This window comes from Oxyura jamaicensis, chromosome 2 (genome assembly GCF_011077185.1).
Source record: "Oxyura jamaicensis isolate SHBP4307 breed ruddy duck chromosome 2, BPBGC_Ojam_1.0, whole genome shotgun sequence".
Classification (NCBI taxonomy): Eukaryota; Metazoa; Chordata; class Aves; order Anseriformes; family Anatidae; genus Oxyura; species Oxyura jamaicensis.
In genome coordinates, this window is record NC_048894.1 from 103,571,306 (window position 1) to 103,596,019 (window position 24,714).

The 24,714-nt window shown below is 39.6% G+C and overlaps 1 protein-coding gene across 2 annotated transcripts in view; it reads right to left on the bottom strand.

The window, feature by feature from the left end:
- LDLRAD4 (low density lipoprotein receptor class A domain containing 4) overlaps positions 1-24,714 on the bottom strand; it is a 280,454-nt gene that overhangs the window by 129,047 nt on the left and 126,693 nt on the right. For both annotated transcript variants that reach the window (XM_035318273.1, XM_035318274.1), the window contains one exon: positions 9,143-9,283. In XM_035318273.1, the coding sequence (XP_035174164.1) occupies positions 9,143-9,283 (141 nt within the window). The remainder of the gene's footprint in view (positions 1-9,142; positions 9,284-24,714) is intronic.

Consider the following 24,714-nt stretch of genomic DNA (forward strand, 5'->3'; position numbering starts at 1 on the left):
CTTTTTAAGCATCCAGGGCAACTTCAAGCCTGCCTTCATCGCTAAATGAACTTGGTTCACTCTTAAATAAAGCTGTTGCAGTCCATAAATCCTGAGCCAAAACAACAACAAAAAAGACAACTCAGAAAAACAAAACAAAACAAAACAAACAAACAAACAAAAAAAAAAACAGTAAGCTTACAGAAATTTAAGATATTGGTCCCCCACAAAATAAGTAAGACCCAGGCAAATCATCTTTTAAGTTGTAGTGAATTCATCACTTTCAAGCTTGTGTCCTATATTCAAAATGCCTTAACATGAGAAGCATATGCTGAACAGAAGAAACCAACATGCCCTCACATTTACTGGCTTGCAGGGGGTTGATGGATCTCCTCGTGTTCTTATATTAATAAAACAGAGGCATTTTCTCTTTACCTCCCGTTCCTAAATGCCGAAGTCTTTCCAAAGGGCAGAGATCTTGTGCTCTTCCTGTGGAGCAGTACAGCATTCCTCCAAGGAAGCAGGTTTACTGGGAAAAGTATAACTGTATGTCTAATTTACTTATACTCTTTCACTTCACATCTGCAATTGGTCAGTGCCAGATTCAATATTGGGCTAGTTGAGCCTTTGATCTGACCCAGGACAGCTGTTCCTATGAATTCATTTAACTAGCTAACATTATTCCAGTAAAGCACCTTGTCTTAAGCCAAACTGGACTTTACTGTTGAAACTAAATGTTATACTACGTTCTGCTAGCATAGGTTCATTCTCAGTAAACACAAATCCATGAATGCTCATGGGAGACCTCCTGTTCTAAATTCCGGTGCTTCACTCTTCTGTTTCAGTTCTCTGGAACAAAATGTGACAAATGAGAGCATCTTGAACTGAGATTTTCAGAATGAGGGAGGAGAGGGAAAGCAACAATTTGTTCTAACTTCCCAACCTCTCCTGTATTCAGGGAAAGGTCTTTAAGCATATGCTTAAGTGGTTTAGCGATACAAAGACTAACCCTGCGGTTTCAATGGAAACCTTAAACCAGTCAAGGCTATACCACCACTGAATGCAGCTCTCCCACCCGCGGCCACTTGTACTGCCCTCTGCCTTGTGCTGGCAGAGACACTTGCACAGCTGAGCTGAGACCAGAATCAAAGACGTGACATTGGCTGAAACCAAGTGGGAGTTTCTCGGAGTTAATCAGAACCAGATCAGGTCTCCAACCCAATTCCTCTGTGGCTGCACAAACATTTGCACAGGGACAAGCGAGGGAGTAACCACAAGGGGCAACACAGGCTTGCACCAGTCTTGAATGCTTGCAAAACTGCAGAGTAATAGGCCTTCTCAGACTTTCCAGTCCAAGAAAAATAGTTGCACACTAATGGCCAAAGCAACATGCTTCAGTTAATCACTGTGTGATAGAGAAACACGTCCTTTCACACACAGGACAGTCCACGGAGATCACTGAAAAGCATGGATTTCTTTGAGGATCAACATGTCAGATTTTAAGCCACATAGAAGCTTCAGACATAAAATTGCAACGTGTATTTAAACCAAAACACACAACCAAACACCTAAATCATCTCCACTTCAAGTAGTTACTTCAAAACAGAAGGAGAAATTGAGCCTGCTTAAGAAAAATCAAGGTGGCTCATTTCATCAGGGAGACAGAGATGGAGATCACATCTGAAGATAAAGGGTCAGATATACATCTGCAGAATGAAAAACAATCAAAGATCACAGTCTAGTATTCCTAGAGAAGGAAGGTTGTCCAGTTTGACTGTGTCTGTTTATTGGGAGGGGGGTGTTGTTTTTTTTTTTTTTTTTTTAAAAAAAAAAAATAAATAAATAAAATAAAATTTAAAAAAAGTTGCCTCAAAGCATATTTTCTGAAACACTTTAAGACCTATGAATATGTGAGTAATCTTTATACTAGCTAAGCACTTGAACAGATTCCAGTGCTATATAGAAGAAATAATTTGTGACTGCTCCTGTAGGCATTTGTATTAGCCACGCGCAAACAACACAAATGCAGTCTTCCCAACGAGTATTTACCAGTGATAACAGATCTGAATGAATGAAAGGGAGAGTGAAGTCTTTAAAATTAATGCGGGAAGATTTTAGAACTATATCTAAAACTCAGAGACTTAGCCAAGTACTTCCCAGGGCACTGAACAGAGTGACCCTTACGACTAGAAGTGCACAAGAAGGAAAAGGAGCAATGAGCAATACTTACCCACATGGATAAAAAAATCAACAAAAGTTGCTCGGTTCCATTCTATGTGATTTCTGATGCCCTGTGCAAGCACCTACTAGTTGTACATGAAATAACGTCTGACAGTAAATAACTGTCTCACAGTTTATTCTCTTCCTGTTTCTAGACCTTTTTGATCAATGGTGATACAACTTACATACTTCACAAACGAGTAATATCACATTTCAGAGCTCTGGAATCCCCACATTCTCATCTGCAGGGCACTGAGATTTTATTTCTTTTCTCATTAACTGGAGAAATATGATTAATGTTTAGCTGTTTTAGCCCTGTTTGTAAGCAGATGCAAATACCTGACATACTGGCATATTTCATAGTTATTATTGGCCACATACGTGCGTCTGGCTTGTCTGAGTTGCTAACAGTGTAATGCTCCAGAAGAAAAATGGGTAAACTCTAGCATTACGGAATTCCACTTAAGTATTATTACAGAATTCATGGGACCGGCAGTGTACTTCATCGCTTACATTAAGTACTAGCAACTACAGTGTTTTTAAAAGTACAGACAAAATACTAGAGTAAGAAAAACACAGAATTGACCTTAATGCTTCCCTCTTTTCAAATGTCCAAGCTCATACCAATTGCCAACTTTCCATGATGTGCTTCAAAAATATGTGAAGATGAAGTGATTTCAAAACAAAGCACAGAACCTCTTCATAGCACTTCAAGAACGAAGGATACATTACAGGCTGAAAGCAAACTGGGTTTTCAAAGTTAAAAAAAAAAAAAAAAAAAGTCCATCTGGAATTTAGTTATATATGCAGAAGTAAAACCAAGGAAGTTATAGCTTATTCTGTAACACAAAACCCAGAGAGCCCCTTGCTTTCCAGATAAGTTACCGTATGTATTACGTTGATATTTTTGTTGTTATATTCCACTAGTCAAGAAATGCTTATCAGTCAAGCTGCATCTTAATTTTTTATTGCGTTATCACTCGTGCTTACAGAGACAGAGAAAAGAAAAGCACCGGTGACAGAGATCACTAAATGGCGCGTGGTCCTCCGTGCTCCTCCTTCCCAAAGCGCAGGCTACCTCATGAAACCTCGCCTTAACGCACAGGCCACGAAGAGCCACAGGTATGGAGAAGGGATGAAGCCTTCTGAGCCCGCAGGCCACATCAACAGGCGGCAAGCAGCGTGTTCCCAGGTACGTGCAGCGACTGAACCGACCGATGAACGGAGCTGACGGAGCCGTGCCACGTGCAGGCCTCACGGCCCGCTGGCGGCTCTCCCCATCCACCGCCCATACCGGGCTCTACACCTGAACTAAAGCTCCCTCAATCCCCGGGCACATAAAGCTGAAATCAATAGTGCCATAACACTGTACCTCTCCTTTCCTCCCTAAAGGCTGGTAATAGACGAGCTGCAGCTGAAATCAGTATCGACCCGCTATCAGGAGCAGCGGGCCTTTTCCCCAGCCTGCGGAGGCAGGCCGGCATTGATTGCCATCTGATTAGAGGAGAGCGCGTCCTGACTTTCCCCAGTCACTTAAGCCGGCGTCTCGTTGCTTGTCCTTAGAGACCACAGCTCCACTCAGGCAGAGAGCGTCTAGACAGTATTCATGATCCATCTGTCTGGCACAGCCAGGCTGATGACAAACTCTATTAGAACCGAAACAATTTTTTTCTCTCTTCCCTCCTCCCATCTCCCTTTTCCTCTGAGAAGCAGTAATCTGACACTGAAAATTACTATCATTGTTGCAATTCTCAAAATAGCAGTGCCAGACTTTCATTAACATCAATGCTAGACTGCTAAATATTTAAAGAAATGGATAAATTTCACCTGAAGTGGGACAGCCCAGCACACATGAAAGCAGAAGCACAATCAAAATGTAAATCTAAGCGGTTGTTTTTATCTGCACAAATTCAGTGTCACAGTCAGAGGGGGATGCCAAAGGTCTCTTTAAACAAAATATTTTCCTTTGATTGAGCTTTTTGTTTTTAAAACAGAATCATTCTCCAGCCCCCTGCAGATCCCTACAAAGCTCAGAGCTGACAGAAGTAGGTGGGGGTGGTGAGAGGGAGAGCCAGATATTTGTGGTGCGCTTTCTCTTTTACCTCGCAGAGGAAAATGAACTCCTACAGCAAGCCCTGCTATGCCAAAACAGCCATACCACATCAACTCCATCAATGCTGACAACTTGAAATTTGACGTAGATGTCATTTTCACACGACAAGATGGGTTTAGTTTCCTTTTCTTTTATCGTTCTTCAAATTTTCATACATGGCAGTATTTACATGAACACACACAGATCACACCAAAGATGACCTGCACTGTTTTCCACCAAACAAAGCCCTAAAATCTCCACCATCTCTAAAAATCGCAATGCTACTCAATTAGATGCGACTTCAATACTGCAGTCTGCAAACAGACAACAGACTACACTTTCCATTTCAAAATCTAATTTACTTCTAGCAGGACAAGGCAGGCTGATCATTTGTTGCGAAACAAAGGGAAATGCTCTAACAAATGAACTGTGTCCTGCTAGAAACAGGCACATTGTTTCAATTCCTCAGAGTCCAAATTTTGCAGGTCACATGCAGCAGCAAGCTGCCCACAAGGCCAAGTCTGTAATGTTTAAAATTCTACTCTTAATTGCATTTTTCCAATCACAGCTTCATGCAGTTAATACAGCCTCAACCTCAAAGTAGTGTTAAAAGAATAGCCATCTGTATTATCTCAGTAAGCATTAATAGCTGAGGAAAATAAGAACAATAAATAGACCTACCAGAAGTTGCCATGAGCTCCTTGGTAAGAGGCTACCTGTAGTGAAATACAGAGTTAGCTCTGAGCGTCCTCACTTAGGAAGGGGGAAGGTATATTTTGACACTCATTACCTCACCTGTTACCTTGACACATTCGGCTTCAATGCCATAGCACGCATTTTGAGCAACTGACACTTCCTGGATGGCAACTTGTGTTGTCTCCAATCAGTTTCTAACCCGCATTAGCTAATACATTTTTGTTGGTGCTGATTTCACCCAGCTGCCCTCCAGTCTCCCTGCGCTATACAGAACTAAACTGCCCATGTAGCAGTGTAAGGAAGCTCTACGTACAAATCAGCAGAGGAAAACTAATAAAACCAAGGGGCTGCAGAAATACACATTTTGTTTGACTCTGCATACGTGAGACATCTTATTGAGTTCAGCAATGACATTTAGAAAGACTGAATTAACAGCCTTCATAACACAGCCAGAATAAGAACAGCAAGGAGGAACACTCGGTGGATGAGATTTAAACTACCCTAACACAATGCAATAGCATCTGCTATAATCACAGGATCCTGGGAGCAGGTCACCCACAAAAAATGTCTTTCTATACCACTGCTCATGCAACTTAACTAAACAAAACAATGAGCTACAACGAGACATTTTGGATTTGGCTGCTGGCAAGAACACAAATGAGAAATGCTTCAGTAGCCTGGAAATACAGGCTACCACTAGCATGGCACATACTGCTTAAATAAACTGAAGCAGGGCTTCCATATGAAAAATTACTTAGACACGGTTTGGGGGCAGTATATATGTTCTTGTGAGATGAGATTAATATTGTCTCTATGGAAGAATAAAAGTTTTGAATACAGTGGGAGAAAGAGATTCATTGAAAAAACCATGCATGGGAAAGAAGACCACATTAGAGCTGACCTGCTCTATGTGAAGATCACAGCGGTTCCAGCAAAAAAAAAAAAAAACAGACAGGCAGTCCTGCCCAGATGTGGACTAGCATATGCTTAGACATTGCTCCTTCATCAATTCCCTGACCATTCAAGAACTGCACACAATCAAGAAGATGCAAGAAGAGAGCTGATATGTAATACTGACCAGCCTACAAATTCTTCCTTTAAAATTCCTCTTTATTGGTTTTAATTGCTTTCTTTTTACAGTGCTGTGTTACCTTCTTGCCACTAATTAGAAGCCGATCAATGTATGTATTTCTGTGTTGGAAGGCAGCCTCATCAGCTAGGACATTTCTAGGACATATATTTTGATATGCTCAACATAATAAATATCACTAATCCTAATTTCTTTTAAATACTGTCTATGACTGTATTATTTTTCTGCTTGACTTTCTTCTTTTATTGTTGATTCACTATTAGGACCACTGTTTTACCTTTTTTTTTCTTTAATTTGATTTATAACAGAAGTCTCTTCATTCACCAGCACTTATTGCACAGTCCCTATTGCAAAGAAAAAGTACATTCATTATTGATACCCAAAACTGCAACAAATAATGAAATGCTCCTTCTGCCACAAGGTAAGCAAAAACTTAAACACTTCAGAATGCTCCTGCCAATAAATCGAGTATTTCCTCTACAAGCTACTAATTTGCGATGTTGTTTCAGACCAGCAAACAAAGCTCTTGAAGGACTTAACGAGACTGTCTATGTAATTATTCTGCTTCTCTCAGCATTGGGGAGGACTTAAATAGCAGGACTACAGTTTTGGACATCATATTTTAGAAGGAGTTGGATAAAATGAACAAATCTAACAGATTTAAGGAAACAATTTAAGTGAAAGAACTTGGTATTATTTATTTATTTTAAATCTACCAGAGGGGAACCATCTTCACATGTGCAAAAGGCTGACATGAGAAGGAAGCAAATAACACCAACCTCAGCTCCTGTGGAAGAAGCATGAAACCTGCTGCTGAAGGCTTCTTAAAGACAAATTTTGTCAGGTGTGGTGTGGATGAACTTCATCTTCCCTGAGATAGGGGAACCACCAGCTTGATTACCTGCACAGCTCACTTTCAGGACTGCCCTTCTTCACATCAGTGAGCTGTTCAAATGCCTCAGAGGAGAGAGGCAATTTGAGGGAAGACTGGGAAGTTTACCAAACCTGGATCAAGCAAGAAATGATTTGTAGACTCTAAAGGCCTTTGAAGAGAAGGCCAGGATACACTGCTACTTCTGCTGCAACTACAGCCCGATTACCACTGGCACGGTGGTTTGCTGAAAAGTGACTCCATCCACAAGGCTTTAGAAGCTCACATTGACCACTTGGACTCCAACAAGGTACTCACAGGTTGTCCCCATCATCCCCTGTCCATCCGCAATGCTCCACATACCCATCAACAGCCACCACGAGCACTTCATGAGGCTGCGCAGAGACTTAGGGGTCTGGACTTGCAGTGTTGACTACATTACCACAAACAAATATGGAAATAAATGTTCATATGCAATGCAATTACAATCTCTTGCTTGTAATGTCATCCTGGAACAAGCTCATCCCAAGATTTCCAAACTATGTAACAAGACAGTCCTTCACTCCATCTGCTACCACACTGGTTTTTGGAGCTCCTTTTGGCCAAACAGTTGTGCTGACTTGGTTTCTTAATGGAGGAGCTGCACAGCATCTCAGTCAGAAAATCCCTCTTCTTGTACTTTAAAGATATGCTTACAGCTTTGCATGCACAAATTATAAGGCGTATTTTTTAACATGTCAACAGCCAAGGCCAGCCTAAATTCATGGAGAAATAAACATGACATTTTGATCTGGAGCTGTCACCCAAGTCTACAGCCAGTCCTGGGGCTTCAGCAAGACTTCCATTCCAAAAACCAAACCAAAAGCAAAATACAATGAAATGATATATTCAAAATGTTTGAAATCACATCAAAAGTACAAGATCAGTCATTTAAAAATATGTCAAGTTGGAGGTTAGAGGGAAGACAAGGAAGGGAATATATCCAACATCTAACAAGTTTCTATTATGAATTCACTCTAGTGATCACATTTAATATTGCATGTATTCAATACAAAAACTACAGATACATACTGCTTGTAATTTCTATTATTAATAACAACATAATTAACACAGATATTCATAACCCAGTCACAGCTAGAGCTCAAACAGATTTTTGAGAGCTGTTGTTATTGGCAGAACCACGCCACTGGAAAGCAGTGCTAGATACCTCATTCCATACACAAGTTTCTCCATTAGACACTGACCATAGTACGGACCTATTGATCTGTGGCAAGCAATTGTCAACCCTAGCTGGAAGGAAATGGGTTAGGGAGCTTGTGACAAATTGTCTTTTTCCTAATAAATGCAATGCTTGTTTCTGCTATCCTTGCATTAAGTAAAGCGTTTCCAAAAGCAGAATTTTAATCTTTTTAAAAGTAAATGTTGACGTAACACAGTACCCTGATGCATGACAGGAAATCATCACAGTAACAGCACTTCTATTGTACTTGTAAACCAGGCACATTACTGGAAAATTTATCCTCCATCCAGAAAGCTGAACTGTGGTTTAAAAATAGTTGCAGAAGATGCAAAAACAAAATCAAAACTTGATTTCAGTGTCCATCACAGAGGACAACGTACTAAGAGAGGAATTCTGCTGATAAACTCTGTCACTCTGTCTGAGATATTTATACACCAAAGAATAAGAACTGAAGCTATTATAAATATATATCCACAAAAGCTCATTGACCTTCCAAATGATGCTGATATCAACACTAATAAAATATACTTGGTTCACAGAAATGATGACTAGAAAGATTACAACTTTCTTAATAGTCTCAATACTATATAAAGACTACACGTACACAAAGCAAAGAACATTTTTTAGAAACTTGTGAAACATTTTTAATCACTTCCAATGTTACGCTTTCTTTTTCAGAAGCCGCATACAATCCATACAATTGCAACCTCATACCTGCAGCACAAACTCCTTCACTTCCCTCCACATGACTACAACTTTCCAGATGTAGAAACCTAAAGAAAGCATATTATATAGCACTGCTGGTTCAGAGAAAAACAGTATTTACTTCCTGTCTCATCCCCACCCCCCAGAGATCAAACAGCAGACCGAGATCCTGAACATGCTGATTTCTGAGGTAACAGACATATTCCACATACATACATTCACTGACGCACACGAAGAGCAAATACTCACAGCTAAAGATGCCTGGAGGTGGATGCTCTGTTACAAGCAGACAGTTCTCTTCATCACTGTTATCCCCACAGTCATTCTGTTGGTTACAAATCAATGAACCAAGATACAAGCATTTACCACTGGCGCAGGTGAATTTGCACTCTGAAAGGCAAAAAGGAAAGCAAATCAAAAAATTTGTGAGGAAATCAGTGCTTACTTTCTTCACTAGCTGGAATAACTGATATTAAAAACAACTGCTATTTCTAAGTAGATGCTATCATGGTGGATAGGTCACACTTCATCAGCCAAGTAAATAATGCAGTATTTGTAAGCACTGCAAGCATAAATTATATCTGACTACGTGTGACAGACTTCAGATCACTAGAATCAATCTACTAATAAACCAGATTTCCCTTCTGGGGAAACTCAACTTCTTAAAAAACAGACAATATTTTTTCTAGCTCATGTTGATCACAATTAGTTCATTTAGGACAAAGACTGTATTTGCAGATATGTTTGTGTAGCACCTTGCATACTTGGGGCAAGACAGCACTATGAATAAATAAAATCATTATCCCACATTAAAAATAATAATAATAATAAAAAAAGTCTTGTGCAATATAAAGCAGCAGCAGCTGTAAGGCAATAGTGTAGTTTGTAACAAGCAACAATCCTGTCCAGACACAGACAATTATTCCTTAACTACCTTCCCAAAGCCAATCTGCCAGTCTCCCAACTAATTACAATCACGCACTCAATGTCTGCACATCGAACTCCCACATGCCAGCTTGCTTTACAAAGTCAGTAAACTTCTAAAACCTCTATATCTAAACAGTGTCTGGATGCTATACACAGGTATGCAGTACTTTTTACATTTGGATCATTAAAAAGAAATTAATGATTTCCACTAAATGTGGTTCAGTCATGAGGCAAAAGTTCCTCTGAGACCAGGTATTTAAACAAAACATGGTTAACTCAAGCTGCTTCTAACTTCTCTCCCTTTCTCCTTTTGTGCAAAAGGATGCAGGCAGCCTACCTAGCCCTGTCTAAGATACCACACTGGACTTACCTCCATCTCTTCAAAAAACAATGTCAAGGAAAAACTCCTTACCTCGTGTCCCACTCAAATTTTACACCGACAGGAGGAGAGGTGCGCACTCCAGGATGACCTGGATGGACAACCTCCATCCTTGGCCTTCTGTTTACTGATAAAGATTCAGTAAGTGCTAACCAGTGGTAGGTTTTTATAGTAATTATAGCCTAGTGCCTAGTCATCTAGGATGTTTTTCTTTAATTTTCAGAGCCCAGTCAGTCATGGTTTCAGTCTGACTTACTTGTCCTCTGTCTGAAATGGTAATCTCTCAGTATTTAAATATGGCATTATATACCAAGAGTATCTTCTTGGTCAATAATTAAAATTCCATTGCCTTTCAGCTAAACTGATCATTTAAATGTCACCTCTAGACACAAAGCTTAATATAATCATTTGAAATATAATCAAGACATATTCCCAGAAATATAAACACTATTATAAAAAGCTTTTTCACTGGGCTTGTTCCAAAGACAAATACACTACACACATAGAATAGAAGACATATTATATCTAGTCAAATTATAATTTAATGATTACACTTTCAGCATGCTGAAAAATTATGGTGATTCTTATTCAGAAGCAATGGCAAAGTAGCTGGAACTAAAACCAAGAAATACAAGTATTTTATTTAAAGTAGTGCCATTCCCTGAAACGTGGGCTTCCCTAGGGCTGCAGTTTGGGTTGGCTGTTTCTAAGAGAGATGAACTCTTACACTTTCCAGCAAAGAGACAGCATTTGTTCATCTTCAGTAGTATCAACAAGGGATTTCCCATTAATCTTAACAGCACAAGGACTGGACTTGCTCTGAATTGAGACGACAGGAGCTATCATTCTAAAAAAAAAACACACTAGAACGGTTATTGAGGCTTGACTTTCACCCACATGTATTTGACATGCAACATAAGCACAGTAATAGTGAAGGGGAGGAAAATAAATTGGAAAAGGGAATAGAATCATTTTTGTAGCGTATTTGCCTTTTAGGTAAGAGTGATTTGCAGACTTCACTCTGAAAATTTTCATCACAAGTATTCATGATATCTTGGTACGCACACCAAAAAGGAGCTTCTGCAGTAAAATAGATGCATCAACATGTGCAACATATAAAATGCTACTTAAGAACATAAATAAAAATTATAAAGTGCTACATAAGAAAAACATGCATTTCCCGTGCATTTAAAATACATCTATCTATCACACTTGGTCAAACTGCACTTAAAAATCAGTAAGTATTTGCCTAAATAACTCCTCAAGATTTACAAATTATTCAGAATAAATTGTACAATCAAATATTGTACAAGCAAAATATTTTTCCCCATCACCTTCTCCTCTTCTGCAATAACTAAGAACTGAAGAGCCATTTAAGGGCTTGACCAAAGAGAGTATGCCTTTGAAACCCAAGGAACTATTAAGCTATTAACAGTTACTTTGCAAAGGAGACTTACAGGATCGGTCTCAATAATAACAATCTGATAATTACAGCACGTAGGGCTCATTTTTTTTGCAATTTCAAAAAGTAAGAAACTGGAACAAGACAAGCGTAAAGCCGCTTTAGAAGATGAGAAAAGTTGGGCTTGAAAGGATTCAAATTTTGCAGATATTTTAAATAACGCAAACGACGGAGTAAAACTTTATAAAGTTACCATAAAATCCTGAGATGTTCTGAAAATTACAGCAGTAAAGAACACGCCGCTTCTATTTGAAAGAGAAATATCAAACACCATATTGCTTGAAGCTAGAACACATGGCATGTTACTTTGGCCACAATTTTTTAATTCTTTCCCATGTCTTCATGTTGAGTCCTAATGTAAAGCTTTCCACGTTTCCCCCATGACTGATATAAAATGCTCGAGCGTTTTATAATGTAAGATGTCAACTCAGAAGCAATTAAAGCTAAGAACTTTGGGTTTCTATTTTCCACCAGATTACATGGTGTTCAGACAAAAGACCAAATGAAGCAGTAAATTTTTAGTAGCTCCATTAAAGTCTTAAAATGCAGTATTTTAACTAACGTTACTATAAGAGGACCAACCAGAGGAAAGAATTTGTGATTCAAGCTTTTTTTTTCTGTCCCAGATCACAGACTGCATTGAAAACGGGATGCAAAAACAGACCGAAAATCTATTTTTCTTGCAAAATTTTACAGCTAGATGCTCCTTCCCTCAGACACATGAACATTGCCATTACCAAGGTGAATAAAAAAAGAGAAAGACTCATCAGACCTCTTGTCCCCAGCAGCAACTGGGTAGTTGTTCTCTGTGCCACAGGAATTCTTGGTTGATTGTAAAATGCTCAATCTCAAAATGACTTTGCATTGTTATCTCTCTCCAAATCTATTTGCCAAGAAAGCCGTGCTATCGTGCTGTACTGGGCCTGACTGCAATGGAGTTAACTTTCTTCACAGCAGCCCCCGCGGTGCTGTTTTTTCTATCTGTGATCAAAACAGTGTTGATAACACACCAGCGTTTTGGCTATTACTAAGCAGTGCTTCCACAGCCTCAAAGCTTTCTCTTTTTCCCTCTTCACTTACAAAACTGTTTTTTTGTTGTTGTTGTTGCTTGTTTGTTTTTTGTTTGTTTGTTTTGCTTTTACTCTTTCTGGTCTCCCCCTTATCCTGCAGCAGAATGGGACAGGGATTGAGGGGCTGTGCAGTGCTTAGCAGGACCAACCTACAACACACACCTAATTCAAAAGCAACTTAATTGTTACAGCTCCCAGCTTCAAAACATATCGCCTCTGAGAACAAAAGGCATCTAAATCCAAGAGAGTGCTAGTTTTTGACAATGTCTATATTGCACAGAGGCTCTGAAGAGTGGAGCTTTCCCAAACGTGGAACTGAGACCGCAGGGGTTGCTGCTCAGTCTTAAAAAATACAAAATAGAAATATTTCCAAAGAGGAGCCCAGTGCGTCTGTAGAAGCTTGGTCAAGAGAAAAGCTCCATTCCCAAAGAAGCCAGACAAAAAGACTGTGATGGAACATCTTAGAACTGGGAAAAGTCAAAATAGGTAAATGAGACCCTGCTGAAGTCCAGAAGCAGTTTTAAGGATCAGCCTAGGGGAGTGGTGACAGATGCTCCCTCTCACCATGGCAGTTAGTTGACATTACACATAGGACAACACAAGACAGCATTGTCTATGTTCTAAGTCTAAAACCATCCAATGAGACTTTTGTAAGCATCAAAAAATGATTTCTCTGTACAGTTATTGGGAAAAATTAGGAAATTTGTGTCACTGCTTACATACAGTGACACAAATACCGATGTTAGTGGCAATGTAGACTTCATATGCCACCTAGCAAAACGTAATACCTAATGGAGGACTCAGCAGTGCAAACCTTAACCTGCGTAATCATGTTCTACTGCAGTCTGAAAGAAATACACAAAGGAAAAATGCACTGTAGGAATGGAATAAATGAATTAAACATATTATTCAGTGAAAAATACAGACACTTACAAACAGGGAACGTAGCTAACATTAGGTATTTGTGACTTGTAAACTCAAATTCATTACCTTAAAGCAGTTTGCGTAGTAAATGTGTTCAAACAATGTGTGCTTTTCCTAAAACCAGAATGAAGCCTTTCTTCTAAATCAAGGTAGGTCAAAGTCAGCGTGATGCAGATAGTAGAAAGCAAATACTAAGAGTATTGTCAAAGTGGATGTTAGTAAATAAACCTGCAGAGCCCTGTACCAAAATACCAGGAATGACCTCCAAACACTGTCAGGGAAATCCAGACCAGTCCAGACTAGACTGATGTGCCTAATGAAACACCAGAGACCTCTTATCAATACAAAGTCTTGTACTTGGCTTGTCTAGACAAGAGGAGGGGGAAGAGCTCCAGCTCTGAAAACAAGCCAGCACGATCGCTCTTTCATAAATAACATTTCAAAGCTAGGCAGTTTTCCTCTTCATTTTCAAGTGGCAATTACTGAAACATCAGTCGGTTGGTCAGCAAGGCTCTGAGTACAGCTAAACCTGAAGCAGATGACAGCTACTGGAAGCTGAAAAACACAGCCCTCCTTATAATTATGGCTTACTGCATTTATAATTGTGTCTGCAGCATAATTTTAAAACACATCTTGCCAACGTACTGATTCTTCAAAATAAAGTTTTAATAAACATACTTCAAGGTAGAACTAGACTCCCTTGGAAAAAAACAAATACTAAGAATACTCTTATGTACGTTTCCTATTTTTGTAAACTGTATGCATCTAGTATAAACAAGTATATTGCTGCTCACATGTTCAAGGTTTGTATGGCTTATATGTATAAACTCTCTGCATATGAATACCCATTAACATATTAATATATGCATTTAAAATCATTAATTGAAGGTTATAATTCAGCTGAAACAGTAACAGATGAAATTTGCCTCATGATACCAAAAAAAAATCCTCTGGTCATTTTTTTTATCGTGAAATGCAAGATCTGCTGTATAGTGCATGAGTATTTTACACTTTCTGTGCCTATCCAACAAGATAATTTTATCCTTGGGTTCAACTTAATTCTTTTAGACTTCATTTACACTTGACTTCATACATATGAGTAGCATTCCTATTGTTTTGTCATCCCACTTACTGTAGGGCATTTTTAATTATAGCTAAGTGCTGTTTGCTTTTGTAATGTAAGTCCAACCACAAGCCAAAAAAAAGCTACAAAGTGTCATATTGAAAAAATACGGTGTTCTAGGCCATTGTTATGATGCATGTCACAGCTCTTTATTTATCAGGTCTGAGATGATTATCTGACTCGGGGGCATAATTCTATTCCATCCATTCAAATAGTAATAGTAAAAAAAAAAAATGTATATGCACAGCCAGTGATCTAAAATTGTTACCACTAAACTGCAGCAACACAGTTCAAACAAATAAAATCAAATCCTAAAGGATGTCTGGGACTAGACCAGCGTGTAAAGGCGCTCTCCGACAGTCCAGTGAATTGGTAGCAACCCTGGCAGTACAGCCAGCAGAGGGTGATCAAATACCCTATTGGAGTAACGTAAATCAAAGGTGAAAATCCCTGCCTCCAGGTCAATCTGGATTTCTAGATTAAAGGCCTAGTTTTTAATTTCTTAAATAAGAACTTCATTTTAAATATGTCATCATATTTCTTCATACTACTGTTACAATTTCAACACATAACAACCTGAAAGAAAACATGTTTAAAGGGCATCATCACCTGCTATAATGGTAATAAGAGGCAAAAGTAAATTGGGAAGGGTGGGAGGTGCACACTTTACCAGAGATTAAAGTAATATAAACCACAAATACCAGAGTCATACAATAAAACCCTGTTCAACCCCTGATAAGCATCTGTCTGCGTATTATTTTTAATATTGTAGATTGTAGCTTTAGAATGGGAAATAAATCAGAAGTAGGAGGCAGTGTACACAAGGCACATGTTTATTTGGGAAAAAGCTTTGTTAATAGGGAAGATGGCAGGCTGCCATACGATCTAATAAAACTCCATTGGTGCGGGGAAGGCAGGGATAAAAAGGTCTTTACAAAACAAAAAAACACTTCATAAAAAGAATGCCAAGCAGAATACCAGCAAAAAAAAATGAAAGCAGATCAGCTTATGTAGAATAAGAAACAGAGCTGTAAGGCACAGTCAAAGGTCTGTCCTCCCTGCCCAAAGCCTCATACAGGACAGAAAAGTCTGTTCACAGAGCAGCACAGAATGTAGAATAAATGTTCTCTGCCCAGAGGAGATTACAACCTTAACACCAGAGTGATTGAAAGGTTGTTACTGGTTCAAAACCGGTTTCATCTGCTGAGTTTCAACCCTCTTTCAGTTCGTTCCTTATCCAGCAATTATCTTTCCATCTTCTTAAGGCAAAGCCTGACACAATGCAGTTTACTATTTACACCAGTCCCTAAAGGAAGCAAACATAATATTCTTATGTACTAGTAGCAAAATCTGCTATTCAGTTCATCACTTCATGGACATTAGGACATTTGATTAGGCTTATCTTAATTGACAGCTCGAACAAAATTACATTAGACATCATGGGGACAACTGAAGGAACTCCTTTATTTTGAGATTTTTCAATGGAATCTGTTTGCACCTTCGATCAGTCTCCCCCATACGTACCTGCGTCTGGTGTGAAAAGAAACAGGAAGACCTCTTTCTAGAGTCCATTAAGGGCATTGCGAGAAGACTTTTCACTACCACTGGAAACTTTTTTGTATCTACACAAAATTCAAGAGCCTGTTCAAAATTCAAGAGGACCTATCACTCAGTCACCAACCATCCTGCCTACGCAGTGAGTCTCCACAGCCTTGTGGTGGGGATCAGCAGCTCCCCTGAGCAGGTCTATTCAAGAAGGAAAAGCCATCAGCTGCATCACAGCGCTCATCTCAGACTGACAACCCCTCTCCACGGTGATCTTGAAGACCATTAGGCTTAGCCAATTAGTCAGTCTTTGCCAGTATTTGCCAGCAAATAAAGGAAAGGTTTGTTTATTGCGTTCTTCGGGGATAAACTTTTGTTTTATTTTTCATTTGTCTTTCCATAAAACAGCAAGACAGTAACAGAATGTTGCAAAAATACTTGCAAATAACATGCAAATATCCTCATTTTATTCCGAGTACATATAAATCTGTAGCTTGGCTCAAATTTTCCCCTTGTAGTCTCCCCTCCCCCCTTGGAAATAATATGCTTTTGACATTTTATCAACAATCTTAATGTCCATTTCTGGACATTACACTGGATCAGATCCTATTTTCATTATAGTCAGTTACAAAACAAACAAACAAACAAAGTACACTTTGGCAGACACACTTGATCATATCCATTTTAAGGCTCAAGTTCATTGCAATGCTAATCCATGGTTTCAGTGCCGTTTTTATTTCTATTCCTCATATTTTCCCTGTACAATAATTCAGACATGGCCTTGGCAATGCTTTAATAATGTTCTGTTTTAGCAGTTTTTATAGTGTAGAGCCTAAGATCTGCTTCAGCTTTGGCATAAGCCTGCTTGTTCTGAAATACACGTGAGGATGGTAGGTGGCTGCCCTTCCACCAACTTGCTTTTCCTGAACTCATGGTCACCTGCCAGTTTACGTCCCTATAGCCCCGAAACTCCAGAACTTTTGAGCAAAATTCAAGAATTTTCCCTGCTCCCTGCTGGCATACAGCCTCCTTTGAACCCTCACCAACGCAGCCCGTCACCTTCTCCATCCCCAAAGCACCTGCAGAAACACCCCCCTCGGCATCACATGCCCAGCATTACTCCACTCAGGGACATGTATCCCCCAACCCTGCCCTGGCCCAGGACCCCATGCAAGCCCTGGGCCACCAGGCTGAGCCCCAGGAAGGCCACAGCAGGGCCCAACTCCAGCTCCCCCCAGCCCTGCCCTGGCCGGCCATGTCCCCCCGCCAGCCGGGCCCACCCGCGGGCCCAGGCCACGGCCCCCATGCCCTGGGCTGTGCCGCTTCTGGCTGAGGTGGTGGGACGGGCCTGGCTGCCGGCCCCAGACATTTCTATACGTTTTAACAAACTTTTCCCAATCGAGTACGTGGAAGGTGCACTGGTGACTCAGCTAATGACACTCTCGTTTTCAGTTGTGAGATTACATGAAGAGACGATTAAAAATACATTAAATGTGTACCTTGTAATTTTTGTCGAGCACAATGTCATTATCATGGGCAACTGGAGAGGAGAAGAAATGGGTACATGCAAATGAGATTTTCTTAACTTTATGGTTCTTAATCATAATTCAAAGAATTCCTGAATTGTGGTAAATATTTTATAATTAACTTAGCTGGTTTTCATCTTAAAAAATCTTTAATAATCACAAGCAGTATCACTTGCCAGGTTTGTGGAGTGCTGCATACACAGAGGAATATCAAATAAAAATTGTGTTACTGTAGCAGCTTCTTGTTCTTTTCTTGGAATGTCTCCTGCATAGCAAATAGTTCAAGACTAGACCATCTTACCAGGGAACATCACAATCTTTGAATCGAAATAGGAACCAAAGCATGTCACTTCACAGATGCATTGCTAAGCTTTGATTACAAGCCTCAAAACGGGCCCAGGTGAGGACACAACAGTTACTTCAACACACAGGGCTGGGCAAATTGGTTTATGGTAAAAAGTGCTGTCTTTATGTTCTCTGTGATTAAATTAGGTCAGATTACTTCAGACTGTGGCTCCTGTAAGGCACACACTGTTTCCACTGAGATCTGAGGAGGCACTGAAATGCAGAATAAATGCCATCCTCACCTACAATCGTGTTGCACTACTTAAGTAAGTGGAGTTCTGCAAACACGCCTAAAGACTTGATTTTCCACGTAAGTAATGTACAATGCAGACGAGAGTATGCCATGTTTCAGAAGATATCAATCTCATTGTGATGACGACATTTTTTCCCCACATCTTCCCATGTGTACTGGGCTGAAAATACCAGCATGTATTTACTATGTGCTAAGATGCAGGACAGTTACAGAGCTTCCAATGGAAAGCGAACTGCAGATTTTAATGGACAAAAGAGTTATCTCTTCATTTCTCAACGGTATTCAAATTGCGCAGTGCTCACTAATGTGACTAATGATGAGATTTTTATTATATACTGTGAAGACTATTGTTAGTCGTGGGTGTCTTCCCATTAACATGTTCCACAATCCATACCGGCAGAGATTTGCATGTTCCTGTCATGAACTTCTTGTCACAGTTAGTCTTCATACTTAAGAGCCATTCCCCTTTAAGAAAAGTCCAGTTAGCTAAGAAGGGTCTGATCCAAATCATCGTGCCTGAGTGTTCACTTAAAAATTATAAGCAAAATAATATATATGGTACGGCCAAATAGATTTCCCTCAATGCTTACATCTGGCGATGTAGGCAATGGTTTTTACAAACTAATACTGCCTGATACCAATCATTATTTAATTCTTCAGTTCTTACTCAGCTTGTTCTAAAACAAATGTCATTCACATTAGTACCTTTCCCAGAAGGCTGGATTTTTGTGGCTTAGCCTTTTCAACTATGTAAAATGCTCTTAATGTTACAAAATTCTTCTTTTCTACCTCATGCCTTCTCCTCCAGCCCGTTTCCATTAGCACTCCTTCCCAAATGTCTTGCATTACAAATGTATACAGACTCCCACCTATATGCACCTATATATTACAGTGGAGCTGGTAGTCACCAGGACTGCCTAACGTTTTCCACTATAAAAGTCTCAGCGAATCCCTCCCATGTGCACTGCATACAGCAGGTTTTTGATGTTGAGCAGGAAGAACAGCCGCAGGCTGTAAGTGCCTTTCCTTTGTCCCAGGAAATTCTGTTCTGCTCTTACGGAAACATAAACTGGTAAAAAAAAAAATTAAAAAAAAATTGCACTTATCTTTCCACTGTCTGCGTCAGGAGAGTTTCTGGCAACCCTCCCAAATAACTAAAAAGACACAGCGAGGCTCTGATGATATCACTGCCAGAACAACAGCCCAAACCATACTGTGACAGCAGGGGAACAGGCAGAGTAACTGTAGTGGGGAACGGGGTGAGCTCTGCCCCACCAGGCTCTCAGACCCTATTTCATTTTCACTTCCAGGTATCCATGCAGTGAAGTACAGACACTGCTACTGCCATCAAAAGCTCCTCTTTTGCCTACAGTGCTGCCAACACCGAGTGCAAAGGACAGACAGACAAATGGGAAGAACTGTGACCACACACCAAAGAGGAAATTCATTGTTTTATCATTTGAGAGTGCCTCATTTAGCCAGCTAAGCAGCATAATTCCAGCAAAGATTCTTTCACACTACATTTATGCCATGCTATTTAAGCATCAGCAACGTATTTGACCATGTAGCAGCTAACCAATCTTTAACCAAGATTACTTCAAGATTTGCTTGGTCAAAGCACTTACAAAGTAGATAATGCAGAAAACACCCATATAGATGTCCCAGAAAAATCCCTATCATATAAATCTTTCTGCTGTTGTAGAAAAAAAGTAGTAATTCAGGACAGTACATTTCTGGTTTAAACATGACCGCAGGACTGATGTGACACAAGATGGTGCTGAGTCTATACATACGTCATGCAGTATCTTGGGAAGCTTTATGGCAATAAAACCAAAGCAAACATCTTCCCTTCCCACAACCACATTCAAATTTGCAAATACACTGCATGAATAAGTGAAAAAGCACCTAATAGACACAAGCTTGTCATTATATAAACAGTTGCTCATTCACAAGCCCAGGTCACGATGACACAGCAGCTGTGAGAAGCAACATAAACGAGCTCAAGGGCTGTCTCCCCATAACCACACACTTTGGGCTGGCCCTTCTGCCAAGCAGGGGGGCACAGCCATCCCCCACCATCAGCTGCTGCTCCCACCCATGCACAGCCACTTTTCTGGACAGAGAGATTGAAATTAAGGGTATTTTTAGCAGTCTGTTTTAATCTGACTGTCCCCCTGGCACCCCCAGCGGAGGGGCAGTGGTGGGGAGGGATGGGAGCAGGGAGCCCAGGGTGGAAGGGGAGTGCCAGAGCTTCCAGGCATGACAGCGAGGGTTTGTCTTTGCAGGGGACATCTGCACACCTGGCTTGCATGGAGCTGTGAGCCTGGCACCCTGCTGGCACAGCTGACTTGGAGATGCTAGCCATCCTTGCCTCTTTCTAAAAACAAGTTTTCAAAAAGAGCAAGAGCTGGTTCACACGGAAGCCCTGGCACCCACACACCTGAAGGATAACAACCTGCCGCACATGTGAATGTGTGACCAGGGCTTGGGAGATCACTGCTGGGTGAAGCTGACTTTACCATCAAAATATGCCTCACATTTGAGAGCCAAGCAGCACTTGATCTCTAAACCACACCCCAAAATCCTAACACATTAGCTCAAGCCTAGAGCTCTTCCAGACATTACTTCTGCCTGTGGCTTATCTGAACACGCTGCACTGGAAACTGATGTGGTTGACATGCGGATCAGCCACACCAGCCTTGGGACAGTGATGTGTATCAGAGGGACGGGGTAGGTGGCTGATAGTGATAACCATTTCAGCCATCCATTTTTAATCTGACACTGTATGTCTGAAGCCCTACAGAATTTTTGGGTGTGGACAAGAGATGGGCTAGGACAAATCTCCGGTTACAGCTCAAGATATCACTGTATCAGTGACAAGTTAAAGCATGTTCAAAATTATACAAGTGATACACTGAACACAGAGAACCACCCAAAACCATATCATACTGTCCACTGAAACAGAATAAGCAGCTAAAGCATCGGTAACTCAAGAGCACCTAATTGTATTTTAATTGTGGGTGAGGTAGTTTGTCACATATTGCACCTGCTCATTATTGCTAATCTCTTCAGAAACGGTGATAGATTTCTGTATTTTTATAAGCCAACATAATGAAACTGAGGTCAGTTTCAAAGTGCTGGTCTCTCCTCAGATTTCAGCTAGGGAGCTCTATGTAATAAAGACAAAAAGCCAGCTAATAAAGCATACTGCTAATTTATTTATTTTCCTTTGGGGCAGGGGGGAACACAACACAATAAAAAAGGAACAAAATACTTGTTAGAGCTCCCTTGTGTGTTCCATCACATCCCCCACATTTAGGGTCATTCAGAGTAAAAAATACATTGAGACATGAAGAAATGGTATCTAAACAGGTTCGTTTTCCCTGTTGTTAGCCAAGACTTCTTTAAAACACAATATTTCACTATTGAATGCTATACCGACATATAAAAATCCTTCTTGAGAGGTTATGGTCATCTTGAAATCCAGGCTGCAGATTAAAATCATGTTATGTTTTGCAGGCACTGCATTCAGATGAACATAAAAAGAATAATCACACATCTTCAGGGAAAAAAAAGGGGGGGGGGGGGGAGTTTAGCAGCTACTGAGACAAGGTAACGAGCAACCTAGCACACAAATATTTGAGAATCAAATTCAAAGGGGACCGAAACTGTGACACAACTTAACATAGGACTCCGTGTTTTTTTCTTACCCAATTAAGGTCTCAGCTATTTATTGGTAGATAACTAAGGCTACAATTAAATGAATACTGTGAACATGTTAGCACGTTTTACTAAATTTGCACACCAGAGCCTGTCGGTTGTGAGAATGGGGCTGGGATGCAGCTTCCAGTGTGCAAACACTGCCTGTTCTTTGCGATAGTAAGCAAAAAGTGTTCACCTGAAGTATTTCAGGAACGGTTGACACAACCCCTTTGTTCTTTGTGTTACAGTGGATGAGGAACAAATGCACAGGTATTACATCTGAGCTAGAGAAGTTGTAATTAATAACAGTGAGGAAATAATATTGGAATGTATCTTACTACATTTCATGCAGTAACCACATATTTGAGTTGACAGCAAAAATTTAATGTGCTCTACTACCTAGGACACAGAAAACAGAAGCAGGACTATTGCAGGACTCCATACCTTGATAAAAAGTAATTTGAAAGGGTAGAACCCCCCTTTCATAATAGATCAAAGTTCTATGAAAAAACATATATTAAGCACAGCATTAATAAAAGAAAGACTACATTGCCTTGTTACTAAAATATCAATAATCACGTGATATAACACAGCAAAGTATCTGCTTACTCTTCTTGAAAGGTGAAGTTGTGGCAAAGTCTCTATTGTCAGACTGGATGGATTCAGTTTTGTTCTGCTCCTTGCCATTATTCATTAGGACACTAAATCATCACTTTTTGATTTCCATGGTGATTTCTACAGAGTACAGCTGTAGGATTCTGTTCTCTGCATCATTTAAATTACTGAGGTAGGGGAAACATTTGACAATGCTAGCTGTAAGAGGAAGACCCACAAAGGAATTACTGAAGAAAAGAATTAATTCGGGTTTTAGTTTCAAAACAGCAGATTACAGTCCTTCAGAGAATCACCATCCTGCAGCCTTTTAGATATGTAATTACAGACAAAACTTGGGGAAAAAATTCTATTTGATGACATGAAAGATGGGAGGAATTCACAAACCTAGACTGTCTGCAAAATCAGTGTTAAAATTAAGAGCATCACAGACATGGGTGAAAAATATGGCAGGCTAGGCACCTTCCTCATACTACACTGATGTGCAGCAGGTCTGCCTCATTGATGTGTTGGGATTCAGGGTGGCTAATCACATGTATTTTAACAATGATTCTCTTTCACTGAATTCAACTCCTAAGCATATACTTAAAATATCTAATTTCTTTGATACTAAAGGTGATCCGTACAGAGAAAGATTGTGGGGAGATACTATGGGTGGGATATAAAAGGGACATTAAAAAGAGAAGTGTTCTATTCTTATTTTTTTAATATTTACTAATTCATTCTTTCTCTCTCACCAAAACTATAGAGAGAACTCAAGAAATTTACAATTACTGACATGATGAAAACTAAGCTACTGAGATAAGAGAACACTGCTAGTTAAATCACTTTAAAACTCTGTAGATCAGATCTTCAACTTTAATGGGGCTTCACAGATCTCTTTCACTTAATGCTTATTTATATCAAATGCCTAGCAACCAGCAGCCTAAATCTTCCTTTTTGCATAAAGATTTCAGCAAGCGTCTTCTAAATTTTTTTATCTTTCAAGCTACCTATGAAGAGCAAAACACGGAAAATGTAACTTGATTAATAAAGGAATCATACCAGTGTTCTTTTCTTTTATTTTTTTTTCTTTAGAACACATAGACAAATGTATCACTGAGAAATAAAACCAAAGAACAAAAAATATAATCTTTCCATAGTCTTTCCTTACAAAGTTCAGCTTTGATATCTGATAGCAAACTCAAAAAATAGGCATTGAAGGCCAAGGTTGGAAGCTAAGTTTAGCCTGAGGTGTAGAGTATTGACCCTGAGACTCCTTCACAAAGTACTCCATCAGTGAATTATTTCATACTCCTTAAATATAAGGACAATGTAGAGTTCAAAATTTTAATGCAGAATCATTGCAACAGTGTTGGATTATTGTATATGCCAATTACCACAGGCCAATAGGAAATAATTTGTTATTAAAAAAACGCTGTCGATGTATTGATTCTAAATTAGGTGATATTATATAATGTATGACTTGCATTAGGTGAATCAGGTTGAAAACACACGTTCCAAATGCGTACGGAATACTCCTTCCATGCTGTATTACAATTTTCCAGTTTTCATTTTATTACATGATGTCTCATCAGGCCAAACAAGAGGAATGGCCTCAATTATCTTCATATAGTGTTAAGGAGAAAAAAGGTTTCCTATGCTGGTGGCCACAAGAGGAAGCAGGCTGCAGTACAGCACTACTACACTTGCAAAGCGTGAGAGATTTAGTCTAAACTGGGATGGTTTCCCAGTTTAGAGCATCGCAAAGAGAATGCATACGGTTGGGTATGAAAATATCCAACGGTATAAAGTATTATGCTGTCTTAAGTAATAATTATAGATTTATTTATTTATTTATTTTCTGAAGTGTTAGAAGTCACAGAAGGTTTTCTAGATCAAGATATTGGAACAAGAAGATTCCAATTATTTCCTTAGCCTTAGTCTCCTTTAGTCTATAAGATGCTGGGCAAG